Raw genomic sequence first — 26,850 nt, 5'->3', positions numbered from 1 at the left:
AACGCTTTGATCTAATGTGTATTTGTGTGTTCGTCATATCATCATTTCTATATAATATTTCTTGTTTTGTCGAGCGTCCAAAGAATGACACACACATATATATACAGTACACTCTTAGAAATAAAAGTGCTGATTAGAACCATATTGGGTTCTTTGTCCCCATAGGAGAACCCTTTGTCAGGGGGGTCCATGTAGTACCAAACATAAAGGGTTACACTTACACCCATCTGTAAATATAAGATGTTCTACAGTGAAACCTCTTATGGTGTAATGGTTCCACCCAGAATGCTCTCTGGGGAAAAACTTTTCCCCCTTCTAAAGGAGCAAACAAGAACCCACCCAGGGGTTCTACCAAGAATTCTATCAAGAACCCTTTTATATTCCAAGAGTTTTATATAGAACCCATCAATGGGAATCTACTGGGAACCCTTTTATAGTCCACAGGTTCCATCTAGAACTCACTGAGGGGTTTCTACCAAGTACCCTTTAATGTTCCAAGGATTTCATCTAGAGCCCACCAAGGAGGTTCTACTAAGAACCCTTTCATATTCCATCTAGAACAATAAAAAATGAAAATATTAAGGGTATATATATATATAAGGGTTTCAACTTTAACCCTCTTGCCTCCTGAAGTTTCTACAAAGAACCATGCTGTACTTTACAGATGGAGCAAAAACAAAACTAAACTATCTTCAACGGATCTTTCAACTCCGATATCTCCAGTAATACTTCCTGTCAAAAATGGTTCTGATAAAAATAGTTCTTAATGGAACCCCTAGTCTTACAAAGAATAATTAATGAACCCTTTTCTTTTTTTAAAAAAAGGGGGTTCTTCAAAAGCAAATGGCTCTGGGAAGAACCCCAGGCCTTCAGAAAGAACCATTTTGGAACCTTTATTTCTAAGAGTGTACATGCGCACACACACAACACTTGGAACAAAATCACTGTAAGATCTTCCTCCAACTCTCCTGGACTCCTGTAGATCGGAAACATACACACCATAAGCGAGTGGGAAGGTACAAGGCAGGTCACCGGTGTCAACATTTCACAGTAGCCACCATACTGTGTGACTGACACGGTCAGCCCGATATCAAAGCAGCTGCCACAGGGCTGACACGAGGCTCAGCTGGATAAAGTGCACACAGTGAACTCCAGAATCATGTAGGAGGAAATGTGATTCATCAGAGGTGTGGTGAGCGCTGTCGGTCACCGCTCCAGGTCGAAGGTCAGAGATGAAATGTGGCCTGACTTCACTAGCTTTGCTAGTGTGTGTCACTAATGGTTAATATTCTGTATTATTTTTCAACACGACTGCACTGCTAGAGAGAAATGTAAATGCTCATGCACCAGAGCGGCTACAGTCAACTACAGTACATTTGTTTCTCTTTTTACATTTGTTCAGAAAGTTCATTTGAGTTCAGAAAAAAGTTTAAAAGCTTCAAAACTGTCAAGTATAAGAGTTACTAGGTTAAGATAACAGTCAAGTGAATAAGCACATTTGTTTATGTAAATGATATGTGCGGCAGGAAACCATCCAGACAGAGAAAAATACAAACCCGTGATCATAGTTGTAATAATCTTGTGTGTAGTAGTCTTGACCGGGATCGATGCCAGATTCCATTGATAACTCCTGTTAGATTGACAGAGTTTTGTTAGCATCTTTCCACATGTGCACACCGCACACAGATAGAGACGCATAATACACCTACACAAATTTATCTGCACAAACACTCACACTCATACATACTTAAACATAGAACTTTGCACTTTTTCACCTCTGATTACATTGACCCGCACACTCAAGCGGAGACACGCATGCTGAGTGAAGAAGTTTTGAGAAAAGAGAGACAGAGTACCTCTGGTCTGAGCAGAGAGGGTCGGAGAAGTTGTTGTGTCTGCCAGAGGGAAAGAAAAGCGGCGAATGACAAGACAAATGAAAGAAGTTAGGAGTTCTCCCCTAAAATGCTAAACATCTATTGTGGAAATGTAAAATACATGATGTTCCTCATTCAATATCGCCAGAATGCAGATGATCCTGTCTGAGAATTTATTCTCGTTTGGTGTTGTCAATCAATTTTATAGAAGCAGGTATTACTTTTTTTTAGAGTGAATATCACTTTGGAGCTTAGTATCAGCTCAAAATAAAATATTTACAAGTTTATGAATGTGAATGCTGTCAAAGTGATTGCTGGAAATCAAATACGGCTTTTGGGGGAATGGATATTCACTGACTAAAAAGTCAGTTCTGTGCGCATGGACTACTTTTCATACAATAGTAAGATGTGTATTACATACAATGAATGTGAGGTAAAATTTGTTTCCAGCAGGTCTATATACTGTTAAATACTGGTAAATATTAAAAGACGGAGATATACTTGTATTTAAGTACACGTTTGCATGCACGTGATGGCTGCATCGCCGACCCTACATCTGATTGGAGGACTGGTTGTGCATGTCCTAACCTACAATTAGACAAGATGTGAATGGCAGGGGCAGTGTAGGGGGCAGTATGGGGATGTGTCAGGATCAGGGGTAAGTAGGCATGTCAGTTGCAAATGTTTGTATCATGTGTCACTGTCGCTGCACAGTGACAAAATATGCTTGTCAAAATAGCCGGAGACAAACTGGCTCTGTTATGACGATGTTTCCAGGTGATGTTCAGAGTTTTGGATTAAATCAGCTGTAAAATGCACCACCCTTTAACTTCTGTTCCTTTATGTGTGATGTTGATTCTCAGCTAAGACATTGTTTTATATATGTAAACCTGTTAAGCCATACTTTCATAATACTACCAAACAAAGCCATGGGATTACAGCAGTACATACTGTATATATCGTGTTCCCATGTGAACCTCAGTTGGTGATGCGGAAAATCATCCTGTTCATTTTGCACAACACCAAAACTGATTAGTCTGTCCTATTTATCACAAAAAACATTCAATTAATTAAATGAATTTCCCTTTGATTTGACCAAAAACTGAAGTGATTTCCACATATCCTTCATTATGGGACATTATCAGACCTAAATGCACATTGAGCATCATATGTACATATTCTGTATCAGGTTTAACTGTTAAATATGCAGCTGTCTCATTAGAAATAAATGCCAGGTATTGAAGGATTATCTAGTCAATTAGTAATTCCTCTGTTGCCTTATGTGCGATATATATATATTTTATATTCTTTATAGCTCTTCATTATAACAACTTGATCCTCCTGGCTGAAGTTGTCGGCATACGACTGGAACATCTGACGAGTCAAATGACGCAGCAGACGCCCCCTTTTTATATGAACGCGTGCAGAGCCTGAAGAAGAAATCCTGGGTTCACAAAGAAAGTTGATAACCACAGTTTTGATACCTGGGATCTCACGATGCAGCCGGTTGTCTTCGCAAACACGTGATTAAAAAGCGAGTGTGTCTGTGGCCTAATAGTATTCTTCATCTCCAAAAGTCACGTTTTTGGATTTAAAAAAAGAGGATTAACTTTCCTTATCAGTCTTTATATGCCAACAATGAACTGCAGGAGTCTTAAAATGTTTTTTTTAAGACATGGGAGAAACTCAATTATGCTACAGTAAATTGTAAATACACGGCACTGATTACATGCTGCTCTGTCTTGATTACATCAAACAAAACAAGAATAGAAAGAGCAGAAAACAACAAAGGACACCACTAAACATCAGAGGAAAAGACGAAAAAGTGAATAACACACGCATGCAACTATACTACATCCACGCAGAGAAAGACACCTACCTCAGGCTGTCCGTATCCACGGCTGGAAGATCAAAGAGAGAAACAGAAAGACCACTAACCAACATTACCAAGACAACCTGTCATTAGACATAATCCTCCTGATGTGGACGTGTCTTTAATACATGTCAGCACTTTGCTGTGTACTTTCCACACTGCAGAGGAAATGGGATGTTTAAACTCAAGACTCAAATGGAAGTGGCCGTTGGAAATAGATCACATTTTGGGAAAATTTTACCCAGTTTCCAAGAAGAAAGCGAGAAGATGAGATGTGTGTTAGCGTATGCATGGGAGTGTGTGTATTTTGAGATAAATGGGGACACATAGAGAGCTATATGAGAGAGAAAGAGACTAGTAAAGTATAAAACTAAATGAGAGAGCTGAGAATCTACAGTACACCATTCCTGCACTGTCATTTACTATTTATATTGCTGTCTTATTATGGTAAATATGCTGATTACACCTTCATAAATATATAATAATCAAATCTCATTTACAACCCAAATGAGCTCGTCCTATTGTTGATAAAGCCCATACATGGGGTTATATCAATATTAGCCACAACAATAATAAAATCATATTTCCATTAGTGTGTAATTTGTGACCAGTTTAATAGGTGGGATGTATTATTCATGACTGCAGGGCTGTTTATTCTCAGGGCTAGCAAAGATAAACACAACACATGCATGTATAATGTAAAATCTGTGCATCTAAACACACTATTTAGCATAAATTCAGCATTGTGCTTGCACATACTCTCAACATCACCAGTCAACAGATGTCAGCTCAAGTTTAATAGCGCTTAGCAATCAAACGAACCCTGACCAACCTTCTCCTCTTTGAGATGCTCCCTTCTGACTCCAATCAAACATTTCTGTCTGTTTTTTTGTACAGGTACAGGTCTAATAATAGTACAGCACTATTGAAACTATTTGGTGTCCTGGTTAACCTTTTCTTTTAGGTTTGAAAACAGACACAAGTCAATATTTCCGCTCTGAAGTTTTGAAGCTTTGATATAAAATTTAAGGGATTACTATAAAGATCAAAGTGTGAGAAATATCATTTTAAAGGTCAGACGTAACAATAAATTCTTAAAGGGATAGTTTGGATTATTTAAAGTGGGGCTGTTTGCAGTGAGTGTATTATACAGCAGATGGAGGTCTTGTAGAAGCAGAGGAGTAACAGCACAGAAGCTAACTCATGAGCTGCTGTAGAGAGGATCAGCAGCAAAAGTTATTTTATCCACTTAAAAACTTGAAAAAAATCAATATCAGTTTAAGTGTACACTATATTTAGAATATTTTCACTGCTTTACTTTGCCGTCAGACAGGCTTTTCTGATAAGAAATGACTTTTAAATAAGCAGAGTATCATTCTCTCCAAATCCACCAAACTCCACACGCAAAATCAGTCATTTTCCCTCCCAGAACAAGGGAGTTGCTGGTTTACCAACTGCTTCGATTTGTTAGTTAGTTGGTGTGATTTTAGTGAATCTGAGCCAACTTTTTAAAACAGAAGTCACACAATAACATAAACAAAGTAACCTATCAAGGCAGTGATAGACTAGCAACTCCTGAGTTCTGTGAGGAAAAATATTGATTTTGCCTATGGAGTTTGGTTGGTATAGAGACAGTGATATCTACCCTACTTAACAGCCATTTCCCATCAGAAAAGGCTGTCTGATGGCAGGAAAGCTGTGAAAATATTCTAAATCAAGCATGCACTTATCAATACCAATATTGATTTTTTTGTAGGTGGGCCTTTTTTTTTTTATAATCCTTTGCTGCTGACCTCGTCTAGAGCAGTGCATTGCTTAGCGTCTGTGGTGGTGCCGCTCTCTGCCTTTCCTAACTGCAGGCATGCCGACTGGCATCTACTGTAGGTAATACACCCCTCTGTTAGTACTTCTTCAAATTTCTCGACAGATGATCTCTGTTTTTGGAACTGAAAATCATAACACAATATCAGTGTCCTGGTTTTCAAGAGTTTAAATATCCACCATTGAGGTAGGATAGATTTCACAGGCAGAAATGTGGTAATGAAATCACTATCAGAGCATCTCCAACATTATTCCTATTCAATTCATTTTTTTTTATTCACTTAATGGTTTTGCACCAGAAAAAAAATCCAATATGATATGAGTAAGCAGTAAAAATTCTAACACAGCAGTGGTCCCAGGCAAATTGAAATTCATTCTAAAGATTTGACTATTTCCTGTTGGACAGGGCCTTTCACCCAGTTTGGTTGATTTCCCATAACTCTGAAGACACTCAGAGAACGTTTGCTTATGTTCTGTTCAGTTCATGTCCAAAGAAGAACTTATGTTCATCTGTCTTTAATGCATTTTTATTATATTGTGACGACCCTCTCTGCCCTGTCTGCCTGTTACTTGATGTGTGGCTGCTTTCTTTGCTGGCAGAGGGTCATCGGTCAAAATGGAAACAGCACCAGCAGCACTGGCAGAAATGCTCAACAGCATATGTAAAGTATATTAATGAACATGCTGTTTTATCTGTACAAAAACTGAAATGTAAAAAATGACAACCAGCAACCAGCAGCTAGCTACCAGGTTTTTACGTTAAGCTAAGATAATTACCTGCTGGCTCTTTATTGCTTTATATTTGCCGTACAGACAAGAGTGACATTAAAATTATAGGGCCCTATTTAGAAGATCTATAGCGCCTGGTCTAAAGTGCATTGCGCAAGTGCATTTAGGGAGCGTCCAACTCAAATTTTGACTGTTAAACAGCACATAATCTTGCCATAAAGAAAGACAATAGGTGCAAGGGTGCTGCATTTGGTATAGATACCGGTGTGCCTGGTGTGTAAATACGCACAGAATCTCTGAATGGGGTCATGTTTAACTGTATTTCACCCACCTGCAACCCATATAATGTTACTTTTTAGAATCTGTGGATTAATTACAGTGCCCGAGAGTGTATGTTCATTGTGGACCCGCCAATGTAGGTGCGCCACTGACTTTAGATCAGGTTTTTGTTGGTCAGTAGTACAACTGCTTTCTGCTGCCTCAAACTGTACCAACAATGAGCCTGACCACACCTCATTTTAAGACCACCATATCCATGGATGCACAGGTATATCTACTACTTACACAATGTGGATGCAAGGTAAGAAAGGTAGTATAGGGCCTGTAGTGTTCTCCCAAAATGCCAAACTGCTCCTTTAAGATCCTACTCTCCAACCATTAATAGTACTTTGCAGGAAAACAACAAATACTGGCTATTAATTTCACCACATATCAGACTGTGTCCACCCAGCAGACAAGTCGATGAAAGTACTATGAACAAATAAGCTTGATACTGTTTACAGTTCTGTGAAATTAAGAGAACAAGAACTGAGAGGAACAGTGAGATGGAGTAAGACACAGAAAAACTTCAAAAGAATGAGAGAAAAATGATGCTGAGATTTAAAAAAAAATGTTGGGAAAGGGCCAAAGGGAAAAACACAAAAGAAAAAAAAAAAATAGCAAACTAAGAAAAACAGCCCAAAATCTCACTGTCCATGCGTCTTAACTACGTCGCCAGCAGGATGTATTGTCACGCGAAAGCGAGGTAATGAGCTGGTCAAATGAAGATGTATCACAGAACAACAAATGGTGACTTTTAGAGGACATCTGATTCTCCTTTCTGAATGCAAACACACACATGCAAATTGTAAATCCACTTGAGAATTTCATTAAATAAATTCAAATGAGAATATAACTGTTCTTCTAAAATAGACACACACCAAGGAGAAACGTGGCCTTTCAGTCAGTATCAAAGTGCAGCTGAGTGCGCTGAAAAAGACGAGATTATGAGGCTAAATAAAGGTGTGGACAGAAGGGTGGGTGGGTGTATTGACGGACATATCAGTGGATGAATAGAAGAGGGATAAATGGATGAATACATAGATGAAAAGGTTGATTTTTTGGGTGAACGAAACTGCATCTTTTCACCATCACTGTGTGTGTGTGTATATGTGTGTATACTCAGATTATAGCTACCAGCAGTATGTGCCTTGCATTGTGTAATCTGTGTTTGTGTGTGTGCCAGTGTGTGAAGATAAGTCTATCTCAGTGTCCTTGTTGCGCTGACAGGCACATTATTAGGCCCTCTCGAGACAAAAACACACACAGACAGCTATCTGATCTCACACACAAACATACACACTTCTGACATGATTGACTCTCGCTCTTTGTGTCCTCTCCACCTTGTCTCGCAGTGTGTATGAGAAAGACAGGAGGAGAGAAATATTATTAGCTCTTAAAGACCAGGCACAGACTCTAACAGCCAATAACACTCCCCTCTTCTCTCTTTTCTATTTTCTTCCTACATTTTGTCTCTCACAGAGCTACTGTAGCTCCTTCGCCTTTTGCACTCTCTCTCCTCCCCTCATTTGTTACCTCCTTTTTCTCCTACCTGTTTCGCTCTCCATGTTTATTTCAGCCTTGTGTCTCTACACAGCCCCCTTTTCTCTCATTTTTTATACATTCTCTCATTGTGGTTGCACGTTACGCAGAAAATAACTTTAAAAAAATAACCAGGTCTCTTCAAATTTCCAGAACAAACCTGTTTGAAGGACGGTAAACAATTAATAAGTCAAGACATTGCATCTTTGTGTTGTAAATGTCTTGGGAGAGGAGAATCATTGCAGGCAAAGTGCCCTCAAACAGCTTTATATTTATACAGCGCTTATGATGTATAATAAACTTAATGTTGGGTTCAGATTGCTTGCCTCAACTTCTACTGAGTTGATTTACACCATATCACAATAAAGCCTCCCCAGCCTTTTTAGATATTTAGTCAATACTCACATATGAGCCAGTCATAGAGTTGTAGAGCCAACATTTTGCCTACCCTATTCTGCTGACTTGCTCGGATGCCTTCATTTTTATTTGATTTTGTGATTCCATGGGTAACAAGGCTACATAGTTAATTATTTTCCTGTCATTGTCTGTTTTTATGATCGGGAGTCTGGACAGGGTGTTTTATTTTAAACTGACCAGATGCTCTATGCTGTTCTTGTGGCTGACTTCCTTTGTGGCTTGATCTGCACTGTGCAGCTTGATGCAGCTTCTGTAAAAAATAGGCATGCATTTGAAGCAGAGCAGAGAGCTTCCTCTGGGCCACTTCTGAAACGCACAAGTACTGGCCAGCTCTAGTGGCTGTGTGGCAACTGTGATGTGACACAGACGTTCCCAGCAGCTACGCTAGCAGTGGCTCTGCGAGGCTGTGCTTGGACACGTTGCCTTGAGCTAAACTGCTGGTAACATAAACATCCTAACAGGCTGATATTAAGAAGATTTAATGTTTACCACTTTAGTGTGTTAGCATGCCATTATTGCACAAAATGACATTGATTTTGCAGAAATTCATCGTTTGGTCACTGTGGCAAACCATCCAATAGTTGAGAAATTTCACTCAAAACCACAAAAGTGAGGTTAACCAAAATCATTAGGATACATCTTCTGGGTGGCATGAAAGACAACTGGATAGAGCAGCTATATCATTGGATAAGTGAAAAGTTTGTCCAATTGTTGTTGCTAGAGAGACAATTAAGAGATTACCAAAGTCATTAGGATTCATCCTCTGGTTACCATGGATAACTCAACCAAAATATTTCATGTGAAACCCTCCAATAGTTGTAGAGATATTTAAGTCTGGACTTCCAGACCTCCATCTCAGCAGAAGTAAAACTGAAAGAACGGACACTCAAAATGTCGTAATCTGTCATAGGACACGAAATCTATGCATGCACGTCTATAGTAGATACGACATGTCTGTAAACTGCCTCATGGTTATGAACCATCTATGTTATAAGTTAAGGGAAACTGCTCTTCTTCATTGCTGTGTCTGACTTCTTTATTTGCATTGTGACCCTGTTCCCAGATCTCAGTGAATTTTGTAAATACAGTTACTACTTATGGAAATGGTGGCCAAAACCAGGGGCCAAAACCAGGGAAACAAATTCTTTAAGATACAGAGAGTTGCTCAAATGCAATTTAATATGTCTGACACACATGTTGAAATATACACCATCTACTACAGCACATATAATTTGCTACATCTCATGTCTATTTGCTGCTTCAGTGGCCACATTTCCCCTGATAATCTTTGCTATAGCGAGGATCAAACCTGTGACGTTGCGATTACATGACACCCTCTCTTTCACTGCATCTTGTATCTGTGTTTCTCAGTTCAGTTTCAATTAAATGCAGTCTGCTTTGCTGAATGTTGTAAACAATACATATTCCCGCAGATGTCAAAAGATGTCTGTTCTTCAGCAAAAGCATACAATAAAAACTGAAAGAGTGGAAGCAGAATCCATCTGTGAGACAATGAAGAAACGCAGAGTGTGTATGAGTGTGTGCAATGACATGCAGCACACTGAGGTTGAAAGCTAATCTTAACATAAAACATCTCCAATGCAGTCAGCTGAAACAGCAGCACTGCCTGCAACCTGTTTAATGCAGCTGTGTGTTTGTGTGTAAGTGTACATGTTCACACTCTTGAGGGGTTTTTTTTTATAAATGCACAGCTTAGAAACATAGTGTTTATAGCTTAATCACGATTTTGTGTATGTAAGAGGAGAAACACATTGCTGAACAACCGCAAAGGCGATGTGTGAGTGTGTCTGAACCAGCTTATTCTTTCGTAACGTAACAGCACTATAGATACCACTGTAGAAAAGATAAATCAAATGTATGTGTGTTTGGTATCTGACAGTATAAATCCTCTCATATCTCATTCCTTGATAACCACAGATGTGACCACCAGGATTTGTTTTATTTGAGCTGTACATCATGATTTGATCCATTTGCCGAGATATGATCACCAGTGACATGCTGGTCTTGCGGGACAGAGGCGGTTGTGTCACTTCATGATGACAATATGCGTCTGGAGACAACTTGTTGAGACCGTGTTAGCGGATGACAGTCAAATCTGCTGCTGACAGAGCTACTATATATCCACAGGCTCTGGCTGTACATCACAAATGAAACTACTTGTGATCCTTACAAGCGAATTTTAGACATTTTTAAGGTACTGTCTCAATTCAAAGCTGAGAGACTGCAGATAAGATGGACCTGTCATTCCTTTTGCTGTATAACAGCTACAGTTACCTCATCAAAGGAAAGAGAAAGACCTGACATATCTTACAAGCAGTTATAGATGACAGTCGTGGTCAGAATCATCTGCTCATCTCACCCAGTAGAATCTGACTTTATTGCAAATGCATTTTTATGTAATTTAACCACATATAAGATGTAAAAAATGGACACTCATCGGCCACAACATTAAAACCACCTGCCCTTTACTGTGTAAGCTTGTGCTGTCAAAACAGCTCTGACATGTCAAGGGTCATCTGGACTGTGGTGTCCTGTGGTATCTGGCACCAAGTCATTTTGAGGCCTAAGCCAAACACAGGCATGAAACCCTCCCCATCTCTTGTTCTCCTTCCTTTTCAGTCCTTGAATAATAATAATAATGACAATTACTTCCTAATATCATTATTGCCTTTGGCCCCAGAAATCCAGTATTGGTCAGGCTCAACCCTCAGAATCCTCCAGCGTCCTCCTTTTTTTGTAACTGCTGGGGTATCTTTGTTTTTTTAAACAGTCTGTTCATGCTGCTGTTTTCCAAAATAGGTTAGTGAGACAACACTCACGAATTAAGCATTCTGATACCATTTTAGCATGTGGATATTTGGAAAGACATAAGGCCAGACCAAACCAAAGACCATTAGTTTATTTGGTGTTTTATGGGGCCCTTTGGTAACTTGGGGTCTAAGGAAATTGCCTACCTTTGCCTAATGGTAGGTCTGCCCCTGACTACCTCCCACACAGACTCAATCAAACTTGGAGTTCAAGTCAACTTCTTCCATTGCGCCACTGTCAAGTTCCGACGCCCACATGCCCATTGCAGGAGGTTTCGGCGGTGGACAGCCGTCAGCACTGCTACTCTGACCTTCACTCCCAACACGCACCAGTGAGCCTTGGGCACCCATTTTTGCAAGTTCATTGGTTGTCCCTCCTTGGACCACTTTTGGTTGGTATTAACCACTGCATATGGAGAACACTCCACAAAATCTGCCATTTTGGAGATGCGCTGACCCAAGTCGTCTCACCAAACAACATGATGGATGAGGCTCAAAGCAATTGCCTAACTATGCCTTACATCTGCCTAGACGGGAAACTTCAACACGGAACAGCAACTGAAGTGTATTGATTTTATCCCCCCAATGCCCTGGATGAGTAGAAACATCTTCAAGTTCCAGTTGTTAGTTTCATTTTGACCAGATGTGGCTGTGTGACCTTCATAAAACACAGGATCTCATATCTGAGGTGAGGGAAACATTGTACTTCCTCATTAATATGCTGCAGATGTAGGAGGGCTGTGTACGTGGCTCCCTCTGCACACTTTTCTGGCACAATTCCATCAAGAGAAAACAACTGCACAGATGCTGTCATTGTCAGTCAGTAGATGCCACACTTTGCACATACCCATAGCACTGCTGCTACAATTCTGCAAATCCCTGAGGCATTTTTTTGGGGGGAAAGTGCCATAACATTGAAAGACAAATCTGGACATTTGGGGTTTCTACCTTGGTTATTGCATAACTAGTGCTAATGTTAAAGTGACAAAGACTGGAGACTATTTGGTACGAACTACGATGCATTACTACAGTAGCTCACAGTATAGGTTAATATGAGGTACTAAATGGTTACTCTTCCAGCACTAAGGCTAATCTTGGTTTGGAAAGTGATTTCAACCTTTTGTCAAGTAAAAATGGTCTTGCTCTGTTAGTCAGCAACATATTTTATTGAGAAAAATGTCTCATATTCATGACCCTTTTGTATTTTTCATTACTTCCCAAAGTTTTCATTTCCCAAAGTACCAGCACAATGATTTTAACAAAGCAAACCCTGGGTAAAATAAACAATAGAATGCTCAAGTTCATAAAAATGTAGCACATATTATTAAAAAAGTATCACTCTACATAAATGTTTTTGACATATTTTTTTACTTTAGCTATGCACCTACCTACATATTAACATTTGCCTCCTTGAAAAAAACATTCACATGACCTTGTGAAACATTAAAAGACAATGCAGGACCAGTGGGGATACACAGACAACGTGGGTCCAAATGAAATGAAAATGAGAACAACAGAAAGACTGTGCGGATCTTTTTAGAACTAAGAATCATATATGGGGAACTAAAAACAGATCAGTGGTTTTGAAGATATCTACCAACTAAATCAATCTGACAGAAAGATACAGACACAAAAAGACAGAAGATAACAGCCACTTAAAGAATGTTTTACTTTCACCGTGTATATGTTTGCAGTGTGGAGCAAGGTAGTTAGTTTTAACACATGTTGACGTCTGTAAGTATTGATATGAAAAGGTCAACCCTGTCTCCTAGAAATTACATTTGTATACAACTAATTTTGAGCACTTAACATGTTTACAATTAAACATAACAGTTAAGGGAATGTTGTTCAGGCGTATAGGTCACAAAACTGTTGTTACCTGAACACATCGGTAAAATTTTTAGTGCCATTATTATTTCATTTATTTTCTGCCAAAATTTCCAATAGAACATGAGCTTATATTGACTGTTCTGGTCTGGTTCCTGGGAATGCCTATACAAACCATTTCCTGTTTCCTGAGAAATATCAAAATAAAAAACTGGGAAAAATGTTTCTTAAAATATTCAGAACATATGGGAATATATTTAGAAAATATGTGGGATTAGTTTACTTTCTTTAAACATATGCAACAGCTGTGTCTGTGCTGGTGGGACAGCTGTGTATGTGCACTGATGGAGCACAGCTAGTGCTTTAATTAATTGGCTAACAAGTACAAAGTGGCACGAATTCAAACACTTGTTAGCATTAATGCAGTTAGTACGGTAACTGGTGGCTTAACATAACATGATTTCTGCCACCAGCCTTGCAAGGAAATACTTCAAAAGATTAAATGATGAGGATGTAAAGTGTGTCTGTGAACGAGGGATGGAGTGCGCTGGACTGAGGTTCAACGAACGATGTTCTGCGCCAGTTAGAACGTCAGACAAAATTCAAAGTCAAAGCCCAAATCGTGCAAGAACACTGTAATCATACTTAATTCAAAACATTTCTGGGTGAAATACTGGCAGTGATGGCAGCAATTACCTTCAACAGTTCCCTGTGGCGAAATGTGGCTCTCACTGGAGGAGGACGGCCAAAAGCTCCCCAAGAATCCATCAGAAATCTCACACCAATCGAGTAAGAGATTTTCAGAGCGCTGCTTTTTAACTGTGGGTGATTACTGACTTTATTTGGCCAACCATGTCTGACATTGTGGCTCACACAGTGAGAGTCTCTGAACAGGAACAGAATATGAAATCATTCTCTGGTCAGCAGAATTACTTTGAAAACAAACAAAAACTACTTGCCTTAAAGATTTTTTTGTTTATAATTTGAATAATTGTAAAATATCACTTCTATGAAGCTGTTCAGTCAGACAGTAACAGATCACGCTCACAGGGAATAAACTTGACATTTCATCCATTCAGCTGTAGTGAAGGTCAAGCCGCATGCGGTATTGTCTTGATTAATGTTGAAATGGCGTTCTTCTGCCTCAATAATTGTTAATAGCACCAGTTAATGCAACCCATAGCTCTCCTAGTCACACATGGTGTTGCCTGATTTATGATTTATGATCGTGTTTTGACTGTAGCCAAAATTATACCTTAAAAACAGCGCATTTCCCAGGATTCTCAGGTTGGCATGCTTCTGTCCCCGGAATAAGACATGTCTCATTTTCGTGAAAAATAATGCTTTGGCAGCACTTAGTTATGGTTAAAGAAATATCATAGTCTCGGTTTAAAACAGAAAAAGTAAGCAGTGATTTGAATCACAAAACACAACAACATGTAACTGAAACCAATCTTTCCCTAATCTTAAAGCAAGCTGCTTTCATTGCCTAAATGTAATTACGGATGGGCATCAGGAGACCAACCCCAGTCTCTGGAGTCCTGCGTGTTGCCTGCCATCCATCCCTGTTGCTCCAGTGAAGTAGATAACTCAATCATTCAAAAAAATATTGCCCTTGACCATAATCAAGCCAGCGACTACATTTGGTTGCACAATGTAAATTGAAAAACAATTTAGAATGGTAGAAATGTCATTTCTAGTAGACAGGGTTGAGAAAGATATGTAGTTGTGCATTGAGGCAAACTAATGAAAAAGATGGAAAGATGTTTGCAGACAGCAACCTACAATAGTGCAGATCAGACAGTATTCTTACACTAAGTGTTACAGTACTAGGTAACTATGTAACAGTGAATATTGATGAAATGGAGAACAAAAACAAAACCTGACACTGATCATTGATTGTAGCCCTGTAAATATTGCAGCAAAGCCACCAATGTAAAGAAAATATGAAGAATCCAGCAAAGTTCAAACCAAGTCAGCAGGTTTAACACTGTTCTTTCCTCCTCTGCTTGATTTTCCTTTTCACAACCACGGCATCTAGAATCAGCCGGTTTAGATGTCCAAAGGGTGTTAAAGCCATCCCAAAAGTAGAGGCTAATTAGCTTCTCACAGTAATTGGCCCCTTCAACAATCATATGTATTTCATTGATTATAATTTGTTGTTGACAAGAATGTCAATTACTTGGCGTGGATGTAAAACGTTAATGACGGTCGTCAAACTGAAAGTTAACCAGGAGACATTTTGCCACTTATAATCATTTGATTTCACTGTGCCCATCTGCAGCCATTCAAGCCAATTTTCCTCAGTGTAAATAAAAAAAAAACAAGCCCCAGAAATGTTGTTTGTGGAGAAACTAAAATAATGGCTGAGGCAGATAATGAGTTAGCCCTCCGAGCAACTACGTCGGCACAGGGGTGTTGAAGCAGGCTTTTGAATTCCTTCTAGGTTCACTGAAACGGGGACACACAAATTAAAAAATGGGCTTAACCTCTTAACCTGATTATCATTTCCTCCTTATCCTCAAACACTCTTTAATCCTTTTCTCTTCTTGTAACAGTCAAAGAGAAATAGTGGAGGATATAGTAACTGAGAGTGGAAACCCTTTCCAGCTGTTACATAACTGAATTTAGTGGGACCATACTTGCCAATCTTTAGACCTCAAAATTAGGGAGGATTTGGAAACCAGAGTGCCTGAGGTTCCTCCCCCGTGAAAATTTTAAGTAAAGTACTAAGTAAAAACTAAAAACTACTGAGTAAAAATACTCCGTAAACATTTTTTTTTTGCAGATGCCTGCAGATGACTGACGTAACTGCCACTTATCCATTGGCTGTGCTGCACTGATTTGAATCCCATTAACACTTTTAACACACCGAGCTGTGCCGAGTCGTGTTCGAGATGGACCCTCTCTGGAGTGGGGCCAAAGTGAGCTTGACATGCCTCCAAGCTGACTCCAGTGACGTCTTGCCGACTCCGGCCAACCACTGACCTAACTTTCTCCTCCTCAAACAAGAGAGTGCATTGAGACTCAACTTATGCATATGCAGGAGGACAGCGAGAAAGACATTTTTAAAATTCTCTGTATGTTCAGCTCAGTGGCTTCTAAATGAATCTCTGTGCTTTGAAGTTTAGTTTCTCTGCTGGGCTGCAGTTTGTAATGCTTGTACTAATTAGGTATCTGATTTATTTTATCGTTTCATGTTTGCTTTTGGTTGGAGTAGGAGTTGTGTTAAGTTACTGCTGATGAGAAGATTTGCTGATTTTGCTGCTTCATAATAAAAGTGTTTGAATAACAAATTAACGGGGGACTTTTATTATGAAGAATTTTTAGGAAATAAAGTGTCTATTCCATGTTTTACAGCAGCTTGACTCAAGCTGAACTCATTTTTAATTAAAGACATGTCTTCAAGTTAGTTGGATTGATGTGCCAAGTCAAACTGTCAAGCCAAGCCAGAACATGTGTATGGAAAAGGGGTATTATAAGCTGGGAAACATAGCAGTACCATGGTATTTAGCCTTCCCTCGTCCAATTTCAAATTTGATAACAAGAACACAGAAAATTTATATTTTACAAATGTTTTTCTAAGAGTATGTTAGTCAAGCTGCCCCTTTCCTTTAAAATGTCCCTTAAGAACAGGAATTCTTCTTTCCAGGACATCTGAAATTTCTTTCTCTTAGTACTCTCAGACTTATTTCTCTCCATCTCTCATTCGCTGAGGAGGACAAGTATGAATGTATTAAGGAGAACTAGAAACAGCGAACAACTCTCTTCCACATCTTATGCAATATTTGGTATCGCTGTATTGTTGTCCAGGTCGAAACTTTCAGAGCTGGAGGGCTTATACATGCTGTCCACTGCCAGAAACAGGTTGTGATAAGAAAAAAGAAAGATGAGAAAAATTGTAATAATTTGGGAGAAATACAGGAGAATTGTGACCCCAGGAGGAAACTGGGAGAGGGTAATGAAAGAAACAGGAGTCTCCTGGGAAAATCAGGAGGGTTGGCAAGTATGATTAGGGCTATGCAAGACCTCTGTTTTGCCTCCTTCCCTTCTTTTTTTTTCCATTTGCAACAAATACAGTCATTTCAGAGGAGAAACATTTTTCTTCTACCCACAGACTTTATTAGACCTACTTCTTTTCCTTTCTTTTCTTATGTAGAAAACAGGAAGTCTTGTTGGAAGAGCACAGCTGTAGCATGGTAAAAATCACCAAATCATCACAGCATCCCACTGAGCTATTTTCAGCATCAGGTCCCTTGACAGCTCCACGGCAACTACACAACAATTTTAAGAAATCCCCTCTGTGTGCTTTCCATATTATCAAGGCAAAGGCTAGAGCATTGTAGACTGAGAGGGGAATCGTTTCTCAAGCTCCTCCACAATGGAGTTCATGTTTGGGTTGGGCTGAATCTGTGGAGGTGGAGGTTCCTCTCCTCCTCCTCCTCCTCCTCCTCCTCCTTCTCCTTCTCCTCCTCCCTCTCCTCCCTCTCCTCCCTCTCCTCCCTCTGCTCCTCCTCCTCCGGATGCTGCTAATGAATCCAAGGTGTCAAGAGAATCGAGAGAATCCATGGAGGCTCGGCTCTTCATGACCTTTTTGAGTGGGATCTGTTTCTGATCTATCTGGCTGAACATGTTGGCCACTGACTTCTCAATGTCCGCGATGTTCTGGATGTTCTTTAAGATTCCTTTAAGCTCTTTTCGGGGAAGTTCAGGCTCCGTGGGGAGGGGAGGCGGTGGCGGGCGGAGGGACACGGGCCGCAGGGCTGGCGCCTCAGAGATTGATGGGAGGACAAAGGTGGATGGACGCAAGAGTGAGGGCGACAAAGGGGGAGGGAGAGGAGGCGGCGGGGGTGGTGGAGGAGGAGGTGGAGGATGAGGAGGAGCAGGAGGCTGCTGCTCTGTATGGTTGGAGTGAGATAAAGCAGAAGGGAGAGGAGGAGGTGTGGAAGGGTGTTTTGGAGGAGGAGGAGATAAAGGAGCAGATGTGGGTGGTGGAGGCGGTGGAGATGCAGGTGGTGGTGGAGGAGGAGTTGATGGAGGATCAGGGATCATCTCTAAATGGACCTGAAGTCTATCTTCAGCACCCTGATTTCCTGTTAAATTTGCCCCAAAGCGCCGCAGTACAGGAGGAGTTGGTTTGTGACTGGGTGGAGGGGTCCCTCCATCACTCTGGGTGACGATGATACTTGGGGGACCCTCTTTAAGTGGAGCAGTTGAGATACTGTGAGTTGGGATCTGTTTGTGTTGAGGAGACTCTGGATAAACAGAAAGTAGCATGTCAGGTGACAAAGATCCCCGTGAATCTCTGCTTTGCCGTTGCCTCATTTCCTGGAGCGCCTGTTGCTCAAACTGTCTGGCTTGTTCTTTGACGGTCAGTTTCGGTTCTAGACTTGGACTTCCCATTAAATCTGAATCCAACCCCCGATCAAATCCTGAATCTAAACCGGCATCTTTACTCTCCTTGAATTCGGCCTTTAGAAGCTCCAGTTCCCACTGGACAGGGTCCATGACCACTTGGCGTCTCAAAGCGTCATACATCTCTCTTCGATGCAGTCTTGATGGCAGAGTCCAGCTGTGTCCCACCCCAGATCCCCATCCGCTGTCGCTTCCACTGTACCCACCGAATCCCACATCTCCACCATGGGAGCTGAGCCTCAGCCATGCCTCTCGAAGGCCTTTCCTGGAGGGAGAGAAATTTCCAAGAAGATCCCTTCTCCTCTGGCTCCTTCCGAGAGTCTCTGGGCTACTCAAAGTCCCGTCCTCATGGTAGATGGGATTCTTGATAGTCAGGGGGTTTTCATCTGAGAGAAAGGTGATGTTGGACTCAGACTTGGGCAGGTTGTTGAGCACCCCTCCGTTAGCAACGCACTGACGATGGGCAGCGATCGCTCGTGTCGCGAAATCAGAGATCAGGCGCTGGCGGTCACTTTCATCCAGACTGCCGCCACTTCCACCACCACTACTGCTGTGGTTTGCCCGGCTGGTGCATGGATGGAAGCAAAAAATGAGAGAAAAAAGATGGAATAAAGGGAAAAATAATAAAAGAATTACAGATAAAATATGAGGGAGAGGAGGCTATAGTGAATTGGAAAGATGTAATTATATAAATCAAATCCAAATGAAATGGAGGAGGGAGGTGATGGAGATGGAGACTGAATGGAATGTAAATGAAAGAGCAGTAATGCACAGAATGGTTAACTTAAATATTGTATAAAGGGGAGTGACAACAGAAGGATCCATAAAGAATGGTAGAAAGACAGATAAAATAACAAAATGTCTGCTAGAGCCGTCGTCTGATATATGAAATGAAAAAGAGACTTCACATTAAGAGATGAATGAGCAAAGGAATGAGAGGGAGTAGAGGAGGGATCTTAAAAGAGGTAACAACATTTTCTTTCTGTGCTGTTTTTACCAGAGGGGCAAGAGATGGAGCACAAAAAAATAGTCTTGAAACACAAAGGGAGAGAATGCAAATAGATTTTATGTACGCTAAAAGTGGTGCACTACAAAGACGCTACTGCATCACGACTATAAACAACGCCAGATCTGTTGGGGCAGGGATAGACAACTATGTGTCAAAGAGTTCTGAGAGTATGCAGATTTCCTTCCAACAAAAGACTGATTATATCCTCCTTTCTGGTTGAAGGAGCACTAATCTGTGAAATCTCTGGTGCAGTTTGAGACTTTGTTGAAACTCTGCAGACTCTCGGTACTCCATGGCTATGCCCATGGCTGCCTATGTCTATTCAGAGGCAACCAATGCAATTTTTTGCCACAGTTCTAATTCATCTTGATCAGCCAGAAGCACAGCCAGCCTTCTGCAACACAACTCTGCTCTCTGATCTACCACAGTACAACTTGCCCTGCACATAAAACAAGAGTAACTACTAACAAGCATGGACACAAAAACACAAAACTAAAGCAAGAAAACTGTCACAGCAGAGTATCAAACTTGGCACAGATGTGAGGCAATTTTCAGCATCCTACTCACTTTTGTCTGTCAGTCATGGATAAAGGTGGATGGATGAGAACAAGAGACGAATGCATCAGTCAACATGAGAACAGGAAAAGTAGAGTGATGACATGATAGCAAAGAATGATGTTAAAATGTTCAAAGTAGTGACAGAAAAGAGCCAGCAGAAAAGGTTTACACAGCAGAACATAGTAACAAATCAATCACTACATTTAGATGCATGAAATATTCTGTTTTTTGCCCTTGTTCCAAAAAAGGCAATACGCTTACTGAGCTGTTTGTGTTGCCATGCATACTCCAATTAACAAATATCCTACGGCTTACATTATATACCATCTCCAAAGCACACAGGCATATCCAAGTGTTTCATAATGTTTAAAAGCAGGTGTGTTTCTGCTTCCAACCAGAAATGTGAGCTTCTCTTCAGTGTATGCATCGCTACCTGAGTCTCACAAACTGTTGGACAATTGGTTTGTTTATAACGCACAGAGCTGACTGTAAATAGGCAAGTATCTGCGTTTTGCAAACATGGCAAACCCCCCAATTGAAAGCGCTGTATACATGTCAAAAATCTAAACCCTGAATAATATCAGCACATCCCACATGTCTCAACCGGAAAATGCCACACTCCTCTGAAAATTTGGAATAGGGTCTGTTTACTCTTTCAAAGTCAGAGTATTGTCATATTTGGAATAATAGTGGAACATGAATGGGCAGGTAAATTTAGCCAGTGTAAATAAACAGGGGAACACTGGAACAAAATCTGTTTAGCTGTCATATGACAGCATCTTTAGGATTTATTTGTCCTGGAGGGGTTAGATTGGCAAAAATGTATTCTTGCTTTATTGAAGTGCACTTTCACGATACACATACAGCACATATCCCTGAACCTAGCAGATGCATCATAAAATTAAAACAATTAACTGCAAGGGATAAAAACCTTGAACTTTAACAGTGTTTCTCAGTATTGTTTCAGTGCCAGAAACCAAAACTGATAACTTTTAAATCATAAATTAATTGCCTTACCCATACGGTTGTCAATATGCTATGAGATTAAGAGTAGAAAACGGTGTTTAAGTTGTGTCACATAGTATATCTGTTGATCAGTTACATAAAGGGTAATAATACTCCACTCTCAGTATATGCATCCATTTGGGAAAACCTGCTGGGACTGCGGGGTGTAGAGGTTTAAGAATTTTATAATATAATCATCTTGTCTAGAGATGCTCATCACATCTGTTTTGGTTTCAAAGTAGGATATCTTAGGTCTAGTCCACATGAATACGTTTTCATTTCAAAACGGCATTTTAAAACAAAATGATCTCTATCCACATGAACATTTTAGCACAGTTTCAGAGATAAACTGTGGTTTGACTTACTCTCCAAGGCAGGGGAAAGTGATCGCTCTTCACAGAATCCTCCTGCATATTGTGATTGTTATTAGAACATTGTCAATAGCATTGTGTTTTTGTCTTTCTTTCCTGTCGGTGGACAGCATCATGTAATCCTGATACGATTGTTGCAAAAACCAACAACAAAAAACGCACTGTTAGAATGCAAACATTAAATTCACATTTAAACAGTGTGGAGGTAAAAAAAAAAAGGCCTATTGTGTACATGTAGTTATTGACACAGCACTGATGTTAACATCAGCTACATTACAAAATAACACAACTTTTAATTCAACTTTTCAAAAACGTGCTTCATTTAATATGCTGCTAATAATAAGCTGAAGAGCAGTTCATTTCTCTTAGGTAATTGAAAACAGACATTAAAACCCAATCCTGTCAAGTGAACAGCCAAAGGTAATTAAAAGGGGAAAAAATGCCTCGAAAATCAGTCTACTGAGCAGTTTGATAATGGACATTAATTATGAATGTGCAAACTTTTGCACTTTGCCAGGTTTTATACTCTTCAGGGATTATTTAGTCCCTACAAGATTGCAGTGATACAGAACACACACACATTCACACTCGAACACAAGTATTACACAAGAAATCCCAAACTGCCTACTTTCCAAACACACACGCACACACATGCACACAAACTACGTTCCCCACCACAATTAAACATGCTCTGTGGCTTATCAATAGAATTAATTATCGCCCAGGGTGGTCTTTATAAATTACGGGCTGCATTTATTTCAATTATCTCATATCCAAGTTCATTTCCGCACACATTTTTCAGGGGATCGTTTGGGCTGGTTAGTTTCACACACACACACACACACACACACACACTCTCTCACACACGTTTGGAAATCCCTTGTTGTCGTTTGGAGATAGTTTCTGCAATCTTGCATATGAATTGCTCTCATGTTAATGGGAGTGGGGAGGCATATCAAGGACAGACAGGAAACCGGTGATGCATGTAATGCTGATAAGAGTTCCTCTCAACTTCTTCTTAACGCTCCAGCAAGAAATTATAAATGAACTATATGTGTATTGCCTTGAGTGTTTTTGCGTGTGTGTAAAGCTGTTAAAAATTTCCAATAAAAGTTAATATGGTGTCTTGACACGCAGTCAGTATTAAACTCTTGTTAACCAAACACTAACAAATATTAAACTGGTAGCAGTTGGCAAAAGGATAAATAAAACCAAATTTGCTTGAAGATGCACAGAAAACAGGGGCGATACAGTAAATGGCAAAGATAATATGAGTAAATTGCACAATAATAATGCCAGTTTTTGAGTCAATATAGAGTAAATGGACAACAATGCCGTTCAGCAATGATGGAAGTTGAAATGTAGGACAGAATTAATAAAAAGTTCAACATAATCATCAAAAAGTGCATCTATATTGCCTCGATTTCCTGGCCATGGTCCATGGCCTTATGATTAGAAACAGCAGAAGTTCAAAAACAAACAAATTACTTGCAAAGCAAACGTTCAATAAACTCATATTGCAATCTGGTGAGAAGACTGATCGAGAAAAAGGTCATTCTTAGAGGATTAATTGGAGGGACGTGTTATAGAAAGCCACCGATCGATGAAAATCTTGATGTAAACTTGAGAGGCTGCACTCAAACTGAATATTGTTCTGCGGGCAGATCACCGACCTTGGTTTTTATCTTTTGTATAGTGAGGATATTGGTATGCATTACCGCAGGGAAACTGACAAGGAAAGAGCCGAATGTCGCTGAACTCTGTGAAGATAAAATTGCAGGGTTTATCTGCGACTGTTAATATATTCAAAAAATCAGAGCTTTGTTTGGTGTTAGTTTGATGTGGGGTTACAAGGTCCTGCTTGATTAATCCCAGATTGTGTCTGTCTCTACATGATGTCAGTTTCTTTGGCCGCTACAAAATGTTAAAAGAAGAAAACAGAAATGTCTCTGGATCAAAAAAAAAAAAAAAGCTTTGAGGCCACATTCACAACAGTCTGAGGGGAGACATTTTAAGTCAGCCGATAAATCCTTGCAAGGGCTCCCAAAGTAAAGAGTGATTTGGGAACATTCAACAAAGTAACTTGAGTGTGGTGAATCAACAAGTTTTATATCAATGAGGGGGTGTGTTTCAGTTGGTGTAACTGCTTCAATCAGACTTCAAGTAGTTATGCATAATTTACTTTTTACTTTATTCACTACTGTTCAAGAATTCTTAACAGGCTGAAATGTGCTGCTATTTTGTGCGAGGACAGCTGTCTTATCATTTATCAGTTTGACATAAAACTGGCTTCAGACTTTGACCAATTAATTTAATTGCTGGCAAGCCTGTAAATACGGTTGTTGAACAAGTCTGTCGATGATGTGGATACGTGTCTATCAGTGACCCCCAAGAACACCGACAGAGTCCCGTCCAAGAGTTACTGTATGTGTGATTAGGCTGTGTTAATTTATGAGCGTCACTTTTGCACTGCTGCATTTTGGTTTCCATTACAAATATCTTTCTTTTTCTGCTTTACTGAGCTCTTCAGTTGAGAGTATTTTAATACGAGCTTGACGCTATAGATGGAGTTAATTTATTGTTGTGTTTGAGAGGTGAAGGTACTGAAGTTTATGATGTTTGTCTTCTCTTCAGTGATAATCATATTATGGATTCATATTTATGTTATGGAGGTTGTTGGCATTTTCATTTCCTAATTGCTTTTGATAGTCATTAATAATAATGTTTGTGATATATTTTATCTATATAAAGGTGGATCATTTATGTGTACATGAAAATTTGGATGTACTCAGAGCCCATACATGCGTCACTAACATGCATCTTTAAGTCATGGCTGGTTTCAGGTCATTTAACCACTGTTTGTATGGTTGCAAGTTTAGATACATTAGTCAACTATAACTGACCACAGTGTCGATGTTTCATCATGAGACAATATCACAGCAGTCAGTCCACATGAGCACTCATTCTGCAAAAACTGCGCTCTGTCTGATCGGGGCCATACACTTTAGTGATGATTCAATCTTCAAGCACTCAGAAAAAAAAACGACTGTGTGAACACAAATATTCTACTTTCTCGCTTGGAGAAAGAAAAATTGGCTCTGGAACACCACACTATGTTTATGATAATCTATTTACGTGTGAAGAAGCTTTCATAGTATCCCAAATGGCTCCAGGCTCACGGTCCATGTTTTGAAACTAAAACAAAGCTTCTTAGTTTATGTAATTTTGCTTATTGTTTATGCTCATTTTCTTGTTTTTTTTTCCCTTCTTGTGTCATTCGTTTTCGTTGCCTTCTCATTTTTAATGCATGAAAGAAGTGTAAATGGAAAATTTAACACCTATGCTTAACCCCACCTTGTGAATAATAGCTCTGGTCTGTAGAGAATCAAAGATATATTTGCGGAGGCGGTTTCCATAGCGATTGTTAAAATGCAGGGAGATGTGATGTTATGGGACTGACTGCATGTGTGGATACCACAAAGCTCTCAAAGCAGAAAAAGGCACACTGCCAAAGGCTGAAGTTTAACAGCCATAGAAATGTGAGCTAATGCCTCTGCTTTGGCTCATCAATGCAAACGCCACTTTCACACTTCACTTACATGGCGTTGTCACCGAGCTCCTCATACAGGTTGTTGGCAGTGCCTCCCCCAGGTTTGCCTGTTGGCAGTGCCATCTGGATACGGGCTGTTTTGGCACACTCTGCCTGGCGTCTGGACACAGCAGAGAATAAACAGAGAGTTAGTTATCTAAAGTTAGAGCAAAACACAACCTTAGGAAGTAGTTAAAAAAAAATCAAGGCAAGAGGGCTTGTAACTCTTTTCTTTGTCCACAGGTACAAACCAATCTCTAACTTTATCCTTAATCAAGTCCTAATGTCAACTATTCTTACATTGTATACGCAGTACTAACAGTATTTATATTTTTAGCCATGCTAGTCTATCGTTGGTCCACCATTTTGTTCCAGACTTACAACAATTGGATGACTTACAAAGAAATTTTGAACACACATTTGCTTCCCAGAGGTTGGACCTTTTTGACTTGATCCCCTGGCCTTTTCTCTCACACCACCATGAGCTTGACATTTTAACTCGAGCAGCAGTAGACAGGCAACTTCTGTGTTCTGTGAGGTAAAAGTGTTGACTTTGCCAAAGGAGTCTTGTGGCTTTGGAGAGAGCAATATTTGACTTACACAGTGGTGGATTCACATTGTTAAATGCTGCCTAATGGCAAGGTAAAGCTGTGAAAACATTCAAAATATAGTGTACACTTAATCTGATATTGATTTGTTTGGGTGGACATCTTTTTAGGTCGCTAAAATATGTTTGGCTGCCGACCCTGCCCACAGCAGTACATTGCTCAGCTTCCTAGACTGGGACTATGTAGATAAAATCATCATATAATCCCACTTCAAAAAATCCAAACTGTCCCTTTAATATGCCTTTCTACATGACTTGAGGATTAAAGCAAGACTGTGTGACAACAGTAAATGCTGAACAGAGTCCTTTGTGGCCACAAGTGGCAATTACAAGATAATGTCATAGTGAATTTCCCTTCATTTTCAAAGGCTGTTTTTTTTTTTTTTTTTTAGTTAGTTGCCTTCATTAATAATAAAAGACCTGACGGAGCTTGTGGAATGGGAGCACAAGCTGGAAATAACAAACATCTATTTTCTGGTAGCTACAGCGTGTTCATTTCATTTTTCAGTTACACATGTCCCAAACCTTTGAAAAGTTAATTTATGACACGTTTAAACATGGTGCAATGGTACATACAGAAGAGTAATAAACTCTGCAAATTGACTTAATAATGCCAAAATGTTTGCTAACATTAGCTGCTGTAAGCTACAGGTCATACCAGAACAAATAAGACTCCAGCAGCAAAACAACTGTGTTTACTGAATTGAGTGAAGTTGTTTCTGATTACTTATTAATTTGACTTTTCATTTGTAAAAAGGACAATTATGTCATTTCTTCCCTTGTGACCTTGACTCTTATGTGACCCCACAAACAGATGCGCACACACACGTATACAAACACACACATGCACGCACACACACACACACACACACACAGACACTCTAATAAAAGCATCGGCCTGTGACATTTACCGATTTCATGTTCTTCAGGATTCATTTGTTTGATTGTCTACTGTCCTCTCTCTATTCGCCCTTCCTGATCCCATCCATTTCATTGTACAATGAAAGTCAACAGATTAATCACAATGAAAGGTGTTTAAGGCAGCCATGACATTAATATTTTAGACT

General features: G+C 39.8%; 1 protein-coding gene across 1 annotated transcript in view; it reads right to left on the bottom strand.

Moving 5' to 3' along the window:
• LOC146312021 (protocadherin-15-like) overlaps window positions 1-26,850 on the bottom strand; it is a 232,436-nt gene that overhangs the window by 11,155 nt on the left and 194,431 nt on the right. Inside the window, exons 35-38 of the mRNA XM_084740319.1 lie at window positions 25,187-25,297; window positions 3,754-3,775; window positions 1,857-1,895; window positions 1,557-1,630 (exon numbers count right to left, since the gene is read on the bottom strand). Coding sequence (XP_084596445.1) covers window positions 1,557-1,630; window positions 1,857-1,895; window positions 3,754-3,775; window positions 25,187-25,297 — 246 coding nt within the window. The remainder of the gene's footprint in view (window positions 1-1,556; window positions 1,631-1,856; window positions 1,896-3,753; window positions 3,776-25,186; window positions 25,298-26,850) is intronic.

This window comes from Lutjanus erythropterus, chromosome 17, assembly GCF_056507025.1.
Source record: "Lutjanus erythropterus isolate fLutEry1 chromosome 17, fLutEry1.hap2, whole genome shotgun sequence".
Classification (NCBI taxonomy): domain Eukaryota; kingdom Metazoa; phylum Chordata; class Actinopteri; order Lutjaniformes; family Lutjanidae; genus Lutjanus; species Lutjanus erythropterus.
This window is presented reverse-complemented; position numbering and strand designations above follow the sequence as displayed.